The sequence below is a fragment of the Tachypleus tridentatus genome, chromosome 13 (genome assembly GCF_004210375.1).
Source record: "Tachypleus tridentatus isolate NWPU-2018 chromosome 13, ASM421037v1, whole genome shotgun sequence".
Lineage (NCBI taxonomy): Eukaryota > Metazoa > Arthropoda > Merostomata > Xiphosura > Limulidae > Tachypleus > Tachypleus tridentatus.
The window spans coordinates 214,670,130-214,681,366 of record NC_134837.1 but is presented as its reverse complement, the minus strand read 5'-3'; the positions used below and the strand labels follow the sequence as shown (position 1 = coordinate 214,681,366).

At 34.8% G+C, this 11,237-nt stretch overlaps 1 protein-coding gene and 1 long non-coding RNA gene across 2 annotated transcripts; one reads left to right on the top strand and one right to left on the bottom strand.

The window, feature by feature from the left end:
- Positions 1-4,058: 4,058 nt before the first annotated feature.
- On the bottom strand, positions 4,059-8,816 carry LOC143240396 (uncharacterized). Its single transcript, XR_013021749.1, has 2 exons — positions 8,544-8,816; positions 4,059-4,714 (listed from the first exon to the last, which is right to left on the bottom strand). It is a non-coding gene; the product is annotated as an uncharacterized LOC143240396 (long non-coding RNA).
- On the top strand, positions 7,289-11,237 carry LOC143240394 (uncharacterized). The gene is made up of 2 exons (XM_076482740.1): positions 7,289-7,445; positions 10,575-11,237. The coding sequence occupies exons 1-2, from the start codon at positions 7,371-7,373 to the stop codon at positions 10,983-10,985; spliced, it is 486 nt and encodes a 161-aa protein (XP_076338855.1). The 5' UTR covers positions 7,289-7,370; the 3' UTR covers positions 10,986-11,237.

Below are 11,237 nucleotides of genomic sequence, written 5' to 3'. Positions count from 1 at the left end.
ACAAGAACAGTTTTATGTGTGTAAGTTAATACATTTGTTGTTAATAATGATATTGGGTTTTGTTTTGTTGCCCATATCTATAAATATTGTGTGTTAAGACACCAACATATGTTGACATTCACAAGATATTCAACAGCTGTTTACATGGAAGATGTTGACAAGTGTTATTCTTCTACCACTTTCAGTTCATATGTTGAGAATTAAATATATTTTAATAGCATGAAAAAAACCTTACTTTTAAAAGTAAATAACCTCTGATTAAGGTTAATGAAAATTCCTTCAAAAGTGCTTCTAACATAACTCGAATCAACAAGACGTAAAGATCAGAGAAATGGTTGTCAACAAGATACACTGTTTATAAAGAGCTGTTAATATAAAGAGAAGAAATAAGAAATATAAAAGTGGGAGAAATGATTGGAATAGACACATTCACCAAAGATATTGAAAAATAAACCATTATGTGGTTTGGCCACACAGTGAGAATATGACCCAAACAACCAACAGTGTGAGCATATAATATAAATATAACAGGATTCAAAGTCAAAGTGTGAACCAGAAAGAGAAGGATTGATGATATAACTGAGCACTGAATAAACACAGTCTCACTTATGGTGTATAGGTATCCTTGAAAACCCTGAAATTCAGAATGGAATTTCAAGGACACAGAGGCACTCAAATTGGAGCCTTAGTAATGCCTGAAAACATTACAACAGAAAAACATTTCGATATGTCCCACTTTAATAGATGTTGCCACGTTGAATGTAATAAATAAAGTGTTTCTTTTTCTATTAGTCTGTATTCACATATTGAACAAATACATAGAAATTTTATACAATTTCAATAGAACGTGGTTGATTTTGGTGTAGATTTGAGCTTACAAAGCATGTTTGAAAATATTCTGAGAGTGTTTAGAAAGTTCTTGAAAAGTGCTTAAAATTGATCTGATGAACCTTGTTTACTCTGACTCAGGTCTTTGAACTTGCTTTTGAATGACCTTTATACTTTTCTGCAATGCTTTATAGCAGACAAGGAAGAAAGAAGTAAAGTAAGACTTGATTTATACCAAAGAACTTGTGAAGACCTGAATTCAGATTTTGGTATGTGGGTAGAAGTGTTGAATTAAAAACAACACTACTACTGCGTTAATTGTAAACATATTTAATCAAACATTCAAATTCCATCATCAGTGATTTGTAAAAATATATACATCAGAGATGGTGATATATCTTGGTGGTTTAGTTTTAAAGTAAACTCTAGTTTCTATTGAATTAGATTTTAAATAAAAAACATTATGGGAAGTACAAACCTCCAAATTTACTACTGAAGAAGATGAATGATGAAGCTAAACAGCCTTCAAGCTTGCATTCTAAATTAATATTTTAATATATTTACTAGGTCTCAGATCCATGCTACATGGATACTTTAGTACATTTACTGGGTTTTAATAGTTCCAAATCTCAGTTCTTTTATAACTGATTTGTAAGAACCAAGTTTTGTACTACTTTGAGTTTTACTATTCATTTTGAAATACAAACAAGTTTAGTTATCATCATAAGAAACTTACAGATTTTTATTGAATGACTTCCTTGAAGTGAAACTAGGAATTATTTATAAGTTGGGTAATTGTTTTCTCATATAATGCTATCCCTGTATCTCAGTGAGTGAAACTGAGTCTCGGTTGGAATAACGTGACCCTCAGATTTCGAGTCGATTGCCCTAACCACCTAGCCATGCCGGGCCTAGAGATGGCTTGAAGGGGTAAGGAAAGAAACTTGATTTATAAATGTACAACGTTCGGGATTTGTAATTAAAATATGCATATAATAATTATAATATTCGATACATAAATTAGATACACGTAAATAATAACCATATAAATGTGTAGTGCTGCTGGTTGCCTCCAGTGTGGTCGGTGGTAGAGATGGTATCACTCCGCCAAACTGTACACTGACAAGAAGCTGCTCATGACCTGAGTTACTAGACAGAGGTAACCTGAACTTGTCTGGTGCTAAACCGTTTTAACTGATTGATCAAATTCATTTATTGCCATCTTTATAGCAGTGAACGAGATCAGCACCTTTACTTCGAAATGAACGGTTTAGGTTAAAAAGCACTTCTTACACCGTGTAAATGTATTATTCTTACTTACTATTCACCTTTGTTAGTGATAATGTCGTATGTAATGCATATGGTGCACAGCCATTCCTTTCCAAGGTGCAAACCTTTCCAGGAGCATTTATCAGATGGTTCAAATGCACCATTCATTTCAAAATAATTTTGTTAGAATGAATTAGATGGCGTCATTTTATCCTATGTTGGTGATTCATTTTATCTAAACGATAGGTAAAATATTCCACAGTTACAAGAAATAAATTTTCTTTGTGTTTAATCTCTATATTAAGTACAAACGACCTTTAAAATAAAATAAAAAGACTTGTTTTAAAATACTTTCTTCACAGAATTCATCTCGCTTGTCAAAACTGTATTCAAAGCCAAGGTGACCACATATCCCAATCTTCCTCTATAAAGTCAGCAAATATCCATTTATAACCCTAGTACCGTGTCACTATATCATTGTTATGGCTGTGGTGTTTTAATTTAAGTTATAATGTTTTTATCGAGAGTTGAACTGTATTTGTAAAAACAAGATTATCACTAATTTCAGGGTTAGTTTAGTTTTAGTATGTGTTCTTAGCCGAGGACCAGTTTATTGGTATGATGATCTTGAGTGTTAACAATCTAAATCCTAGTTGTGTGAAGCGTCAGGGCAGAGGGTAACCTGGACACGAGATTAATGGCCAATACAACTGTACCAGATAATGACAATGTCCTCTTATATGAGAAGTTTCAGATTCCACTGATGAATATTTCTACGGATAATCCGTGATGACAAGAAAACCCACTTGTGGAGAAAAATATATATTTGAAAACGGTTGGTATGGTTTGAGAAAATGTTTATGTAGAGAAGCGAACGGCGTTTCGACCTTCTTCGGTCATCGTCAGGTTCACAAAGAAAGACCGAGGTTACTGACCGATAGCTGACCACATGTTTGTAGGGGATTGTGTAATTGTGTGTAGAAATGTAGAGTCTTAACGCGACCCTCAGATCATGGGTCGAGCGCCCTAACCACTTAGTCATGCAGGGCCTAGTGATGGCTTAAAGGGGTAAAGAAATAAAACTTGATTTATAAATGTACAACGTTCGGTGTTTGTAGTTAAAATATACATATAATAATTATAATATTCGATATATAAATTAGATATACGAAAATAATAACCATGTAAATGTGTAGTGCCGCTGGTTGCCTCCAATGTTGTCGGAGGTTCGGTAGTAGCGATGATATCACTCCACCAAAATTGTACACTGATAAGGTGCTGTTAATGGCCTCAGTTACTGGAGTAAGGTAACCTGAACTTATCTTGTGCTAAACCATTTTAAATGGTTGATCAAATTCATTTATTGCTATCGTCAGAGCAGGGTAGGAGCTGGTATGATATTTTATTTATGTATAAGATTAGTTGTAAACGGATATAAACTTGGTGTTTTGAGGTTCTCTCACTACTTCAACTTAAAATATTAAAAGAAAAGATACAGGCACGTTTACCCTTCTAAACTTCATTAGACTAATTTAATAGTTGTGAACGTTTAATATACAAACGTTTCTTAAAGTTCTCATCTATAACATTGTTACCAATGTTGATGAAAATTACATATAATGTTTCACAAAGTTTGAGATATTAAATATTTCACCTTATTCACAATGTAACTACCTACAGTCAGTGTAAATACTATAGAATAGTGCTAATAAAGAAGCAAGATAAGTCAATAAATTGTGTTCCAGACTTTACAATTAAACTGATATTATATTTCAACTCTCAACCACTAGTGGAAATACCAGAGGCAGTCAAATGACTGTAACAAGGTTACAAAACTGATTGTACTGTCAACTGTTTCTTACCAGAAAGTGTTGCTTATTTTCACCAGGAAACACAACGTACAGGAATCACTTGTTTAAATATATTAACACTGGTGTATGTAAAGAAAAACCACAATCATGTGAAGGTTGGTGTGCTTGATAAGAAAAACAAACGAATAATTTATTAAAAATCATATCTGTTTACAATTCAAGTATTCACATTAAAACTACTTAACAAAAGGAGCTGTTGCTTGTTGTAAAGCACAAGGACTATTTGTGCGCTTCACACCACGGGTATGGAAATCCGATTTCTAGCAGTAAAAATCCGTCAACTGTACCATTGAAGGGTGGGCAACGAAATATCTTTAGTTTGGTTTGAATTTCGCTCAAAGCTACACGAGGGCTATCTGCGCTAGCCGTCCTTAAATTAGCAGTGTAAGACTAGAGGAGAGGCAACTAGTCATCACCACCCACCACCAACTCTTGAGCTTCTCTTTTACCAACGAAAAGTGGGATTGACCGCAACATATAACGTCCCCACGACGAGCATGTTTGGTATGACGGGGATTCGAACCCGCGACATTTGGATCACGAGACGAATGCCTTAACCATCTGGTCATGCCAGGCCAATATCTTTAGTAAGTTGTTAAAAAAGGAATTGATTCAGTGTTTTACCACATGTGTTGTCACTTTGTCTTATATTGTGTATCAGGTAGGAAAGAGAGAGAGTTAACCAAATATTAACAGTTCTCATCTTGAAAGAATTTTCTCCTTTTTATTTTAGTTCTTCTTGATTTCTGTAAAAAGGTAAAACAAAATCTTACTTAAATAAGTTTAGCCTTCGAATAGAAAGATTCCAAAATTATTTTCTAAGTGATTTACCATACATTTTTACCGGCTTAAGGGTTTCTCTGGATTAAAATTGAGGTACGTTTTTTATTGAGAAAATATTCGACATCTAAAAACAAACATCATATTTTTTTATTTTTTTTTACAATTACAGGTCATTATCATTCACCAGTTATTGTATTTTATTTTAGTTAAGGTCTCAAGAGTCTTAGATCTTTTACAACTTGCAAAGCGTTAATTGAATAGCTTCACTAAGACTTAAATTCTATTCACAAACATCGCGTGTTCGAAACGACAGATAATTAACCACAATGAAGGTAAATAGCCCCTGCAAGTGCTCAGATCACAACGTTTCCTTCTGAAGCTACCACCGTTGTCTGCTGGTGCTAGGATTGTTGCTTCTGACGAAACAGATTTCAAACAAACAAAACTTATCTCGTAAAGGTAAAATTACAGCTTCCACAGTTGTTTGGTATCGACATGAAAAATACATACAGTATAGACTAATGTAAAAAGGAAAGAAACTATTATATTTTCTCTCGTCCTTCGAATAAAATTTAAAGTATGAGTAAACTTACGTAACAGTCTGCAACAGTATTTGTTGTATATATAACCACACTATTTCACTTACGAAAGACACATTTGTCAACTAAGGAAAACTTGTACAAGACTGGGTTAAGTATAACTAGTATTCAAAAAAATATATTCATAAATGTGTTATGGAAGTTGATACAGCAGTGTTATAAGAATCTTTCTTACGTGTATATTTATAAAACGTGTAGAATAAAATTTAAAACATGGTTATTTAATTACAAATTTTCTCATTATTGTTGCTGTTTTCATTGCATGTTAACTGGCAAACAACAATACATACAATACTACATGGGTAACAATAATACATAACTGTTCTACTCTGTTACTAAAATACAGTGTTTATGACAAAGGTATTAACACTGAAACGCCGTGTTCAGTTTGTAATACTGAGAAAGTGTATTGCATCTAAACAAAATTCGCAATTTCAAATTTCTTGAGAATTACAATTCACTTTCAAACACCCTCACTACAGAAGTAATAATATATATCTCAAACTTCTCAAGAATTCTAAGATTCACAAGGCATTAAGGCAACTCCGTTGCATTTAACCAAATAAAAATTCAAGAACCATTGTATGTGTTCAACCCTACATTGTGTCACCGCCATTCATTTATAATGATTTTTTTTGCTCCAAAAGAAACAGAAATTACATAATAAAAGTTATTCAGCATTTCAACTTCCACTGTGGCTTTTGGAATCGCTATGGACCATATGATACAGCCTACGATGTGAAGGTTAAAAATGACTAGTTTTCTTCTTTTTCGAATAATACAAAGTATCACTAAACTTGCCCTCCCTCCAGTGGCACAGCTGTATGACTGTGGATTTGCAATACTACAAACCGGGTTTCGATATCTGTGTTGAGCAGAGCACTGATAGCTCATTGTGTAATTTTGTTCTTAACTATAAACAATCAAACAACCCCCTTAATCACCTTAAACATTTCACTGTTAAGATACGAACTAAGTTCAGGAGCGACATTTCAGATTTCATTAGGAGGGAAGGGAAACGTTTTTTTTATTGGTTGTTGGTTGTCCATGGACCAGCTTAACGCTTGCTTCGTTTTCTATGGATAGCACACCTGGCTGAGCAACATAAATTACCTTTCATGTAATCTAGCTAACAGACAAGTCCTTGAAAAATAATCTTCACATCTCACTCGCGCCAAACCTGAAATGACGTTACAATTCCTAGAAGCCTCATGGTATGGGCTACGGCATTCAACTCAGAATATCGCAATTTCGAATCCCCATTCCACGATACATACTTGCCATTTCAACCATGGTCAAGTTTTAATGAGAGGGTCAATTCCACTAATCGTTGGTAAGAGAATAATCAAAGAGTTGTTGGGGGTGGTGTTGACAAGCTGCCTTCCCTCTAAACTGTGTACTGCTTGAGCAGATATCCTAGGAGTAGCTGTGGACATATCCAAAACAAACGAAACCTAATCCTAGAACTTGATGTCTCATATCCGGGTCAATTAGGATTCACACATTTAGAATTATGCCCTATGAAGACACATACCGGGCTAACAACAAATCCCAAATACACAGACAAACTATAAAATATGAAAATACCTCTACTACACAAAGAAATCGTGGCCAAGCGTGTTAAGGCGTTCGACTCGTAATATGAGGGTCGCGGGTTCGAATCCCGGTCGTGCCAAACATGCTCGCCCTTTCAGCCGTGGGGCGTTGTAATGTTACGGTCAATCTCACTATTTGTTAGTAAAAGAGTAGCCCAAGAGTTGGCGGTGGGTGGTGATGACTAGCTGTCTTCCCTCTAGTCTTGCACTGATAAATCAGGGACGGCTAGCGCACATAGCCCTCTAGTAGCTTTGCGCGAAAAACAAAACAACAACAAAGTGTTAAGTAATTGTATGAAACGTAACGTTGAGCAGCCAATTAGATGGTGTCCCGAAAATAACGTACGTAAACGTACTTCCGCTGTGAACCCATAAAATTCGCCGTGATAACAACACACCTTCACTTCTCTTTTTCATCAGATTGTATGAGAATCTTTAATAGTAGTTTGGTTTTCCAAAGAGCGAGTTCCCTGTTCTCAACACTACTGTTACTAATTAAGGTAAGGTTTTGCTTGGCTACAACTTTTATTGTACTTTTGTATTTCTAGTTTTAGTCTTCTTCAATAAGTATGACGTAGTTTGTTTTCATCTAGAAACGTTTAAATATTAAATGCTAAGAAGAACAGTAATTTATTTGTTACAGAAACAATTATTTTCAAATTGCTTGAACTGTGTTTCTTTCAACTAAAAATGTTCTAATTTATATAAAATTTAATATTGGCCACGACATTTCTGAAAGCACATAAATGTCATTCGGTCTGTAACTATAAACTAGTAAATCAAAGAGATAAATTATTAGAATTTGTTACGCGTTATCTTGGAAATTTCTAGTAAAGCTTGTTTTACTCCGCAAACATTTTACTTTATTGATCTGCCCTCATAGAGGGAGTAAAAACACAAATACATCGCATTCTTAGATCAGAATATGCTAGTAGTATTACATAAAACTTAAAACTAAATAAGACTGCAAACACTCGCACCTCATAGAGGGAGTATAAACACAAATACATCGCATTCTTAGATCAGAATATGCTAGTAGTATTACATAAAACTTAAAACTAAATAAGACTGCAAACACTCGCACCTCATAGAGGGAGTATAAACACAAATACATCGCATTCTTAGATCAGAATATGCTAGTAGTATTACATAAAACTTAAAACTAAATAAGACTGCAAACACTCGCACAAAATTTGACTTTTCGCACAGTATATATCCCTATAGATCCTCACTTAGCAACTAAACAAGACAGTAAACACTGATATAAAATATTACTGTAATTTCTGACCCTTCAACATGATGGAATCGAAAATAACAGGATGATATCAAAGTATGCTCACGCTCTATATACATCTTGATATTTGCCTGATATATGTTAGTTGAACGAGTCCGGCGAACACTATAAGCTAGAGAAAAGTGTTGGATAATATCCTTCACCCTCACGTGCCACTACCAAATATCCTGAAGATGGAAAGGTCAACCTCGACTTCAGTCTAATGAAACAAAAACGGCTTCAACATAATTTAAATTCCTCAACAAACGATTGTTAAAATACCAAAACTCAGGATCAAATGAACACTATTAAATTGAAAACCAACCTTCAAGAGAACGTGATCTGCCTAAAGGAACTAAAAACCAGTCCAATGGGGTAGAGACGCGACACTTAAACTTGTCCTGCAACTCCCGGCAACGTGACCTTGCTAATGACAAATCAGCTTGGGACAGTCCTTGTAGAGATGATCTTCAGCGAGAAACAACTTGTACACACGACGTTGATGGTCATGTTTTATTTTAATAAAGCCTTCTACCCAAAGAGTCCGACACTCTGATGACATAAAGAAAAGATCTACAGCAAGCAGAAAAACTGTCACACACGCAAACCTGATACCTCATAAATTCCCTGGTCCCTCTTACAGACGATAGCATTCTTAACTTTACACTCAAAGTCGTTTAACATAGAAACAAGACTGTCATCAGTTCTGTGGTACACCAAAAAATGAAACAGTCAACGTTCTACTGGCCACCCCTTGAGCCGCATAGTTTTCGTCATTGATATTAAATCCAGAATCTACCACAAGTTCAACGCGTTCGAGTAAAATAAATGTAACCTCGTAACCCCCGGGACAAGGTAGAATATAAAAAGTGGTATCAGACCAAATTGAGTAATAACAGCTTGTATAATTTCCACAAATACAGTTCTCTTTGTTACATATTAAAAGTCGGAATGGCACCTCAACAGAGGTTCGTGACATAATTAGGTCCAAAAACCTCTACACTTGAAAAGGAAAACAAAAACTAAGCTAAACAACAGTTCGTAACAAGCGAAAGAGAAAGCACTATCACAAGCCTGAACAGGGGCTGAAGTAAAATAAGTCTGTTTACTGCTTACTGCTGTGCCACTGGGCGGGCTGTGAGCAAAGTTAAAAACAAATACTATACATATATTCATTACAAGTGAAATATGGGCCATAATATACTTTAATTGTTATTATTACGTAATTTATTAATTATTGTCGTCTCCACAGCTTCCTTCTGTAGGAATCCCCCAGTGGCTGAGCGGTATGTCTGCGGACTTGCAACGCTAAACACAGAGTTTCGATACCCGTGATGAGCAAAGCATAAATAGCCCAGCGTATAGCTTTGTGCTTCATTCACAAACAAAAACAACAATCTTCTGTAGGAATAAAATTAAAAACAAAGATCATTAAACAAAGTCAGGTTATTTGATAATTTCAATTCTATTATTTCATGTCCAGCGACTATTTTTTAAACAATATTGTTCGTAACAATATCTATATTTCAAATACCAGTGCAGCCAAGTATTTCTTCAACTTAAAAACTGCTGTTTCACTTGAGTGAAATTCAGAAAATAGTTATCATTTACATTGCTCGGTAATATGTAAAGTGGCAGCAGCGGTTCTTATCACTGATCAATAATATCTAGAATAGAAATAACGGTTGATACATTGTACAGTGATACCTATAGCAGCAGTGATGGTTCATACCTATGTTCAATGCTATCTAAACTACCAGTAATGTTTCATATCTTTCTTCAGTGGTATCTAGGGTAAGGTTAACTGTTCCTCTCATTGTTCAGTAATGTCCTCAATAACATTAACTGTTCATGTCCTTGTTCAGTAAAATCTTAAATAGCAGTACACATTTGTATCGCTGTTACTTTGAATTTTAAATTTATTGTAACTATTCATGTAATTTTGTTTTGTCCCATTACGAGTCAGTGTTAAGTTAACGTACTTACAAAAGCTAAAATTTGGGGGTCAGTTCCTTGTTATGGCCATAGCTCAAATAGTCTGTGACTTTAAACAACATAAAATCACATTTCTGTAGTTCTTCAATATAATATCGGTTTAAAGCAGTTAATACTGTTCATTCATGTGCCAAGAGACTAAAGTAGTTATTTGTCTTCAGCTGTAATCTACTAATTTACAATGCTTAATTTAAGGATTCGATTTTCCTCGGTGGACACAGCAGATACCCTGATATGGCTTTGCTATATAAAAAAATATCTTCCGTCTTCTCTTTCTTTGTGAACTGTCGTTCAATTGACTTTAATTACATTTCTTAAAGATAGGGATGATAATATTCTAATATGAACTAAACTTTTTCAGATGGTCAAGGGTATATACCTCAGTTTACTTTACCTTCTGGGGTGTGTACTTCTGGCTTCCATCTCCCCCTGTTTCGGTGGAATCGTCCGCCGGAGTAACTTGCAATGTCAGTCTTGGAAGGGCAGTGAGATACGGTGTGCTAAGGATGACTGGCCATCAAATCGATTTAAGATCGTGAACAAGTCCTCTGCTAGTGCCACATTTGTTGTTGACCAGTGGATCAGCTCGTGCGGTCGGCCTGGATCAAAGTATTCTTCTCAACAATACACATTGCAGTCTTCTCAACAAATCGAAATACATTTTGAGTCTGCACCGAAAGGTCAATGTCGAGAAATGTTTATTTACAACTGCCGTCAACATGGAGGTCAAACAAACTGTCTTCATGTTTTGAAAGCTTATCCCATCGAATGAAAAATTTTCGCGTGGCTGTTTGTTCAACATTACATTGAAATATTATCAATTATTTTGTATCAATCGCTAATATTCCTGTATGTCTTTATAATTATGTATCATTGCATCCTTCAATAAAGTGTCGAAATAACAGTTTATTGGATAATTTTGTTACGACGTTCAATTTTGGTCTTGAATTCATTGAATTAGAGAGTGAACAGATTTGATTATTGTACCTTTTGATTACAAGAATAAAAATATTATCAAAGGTTT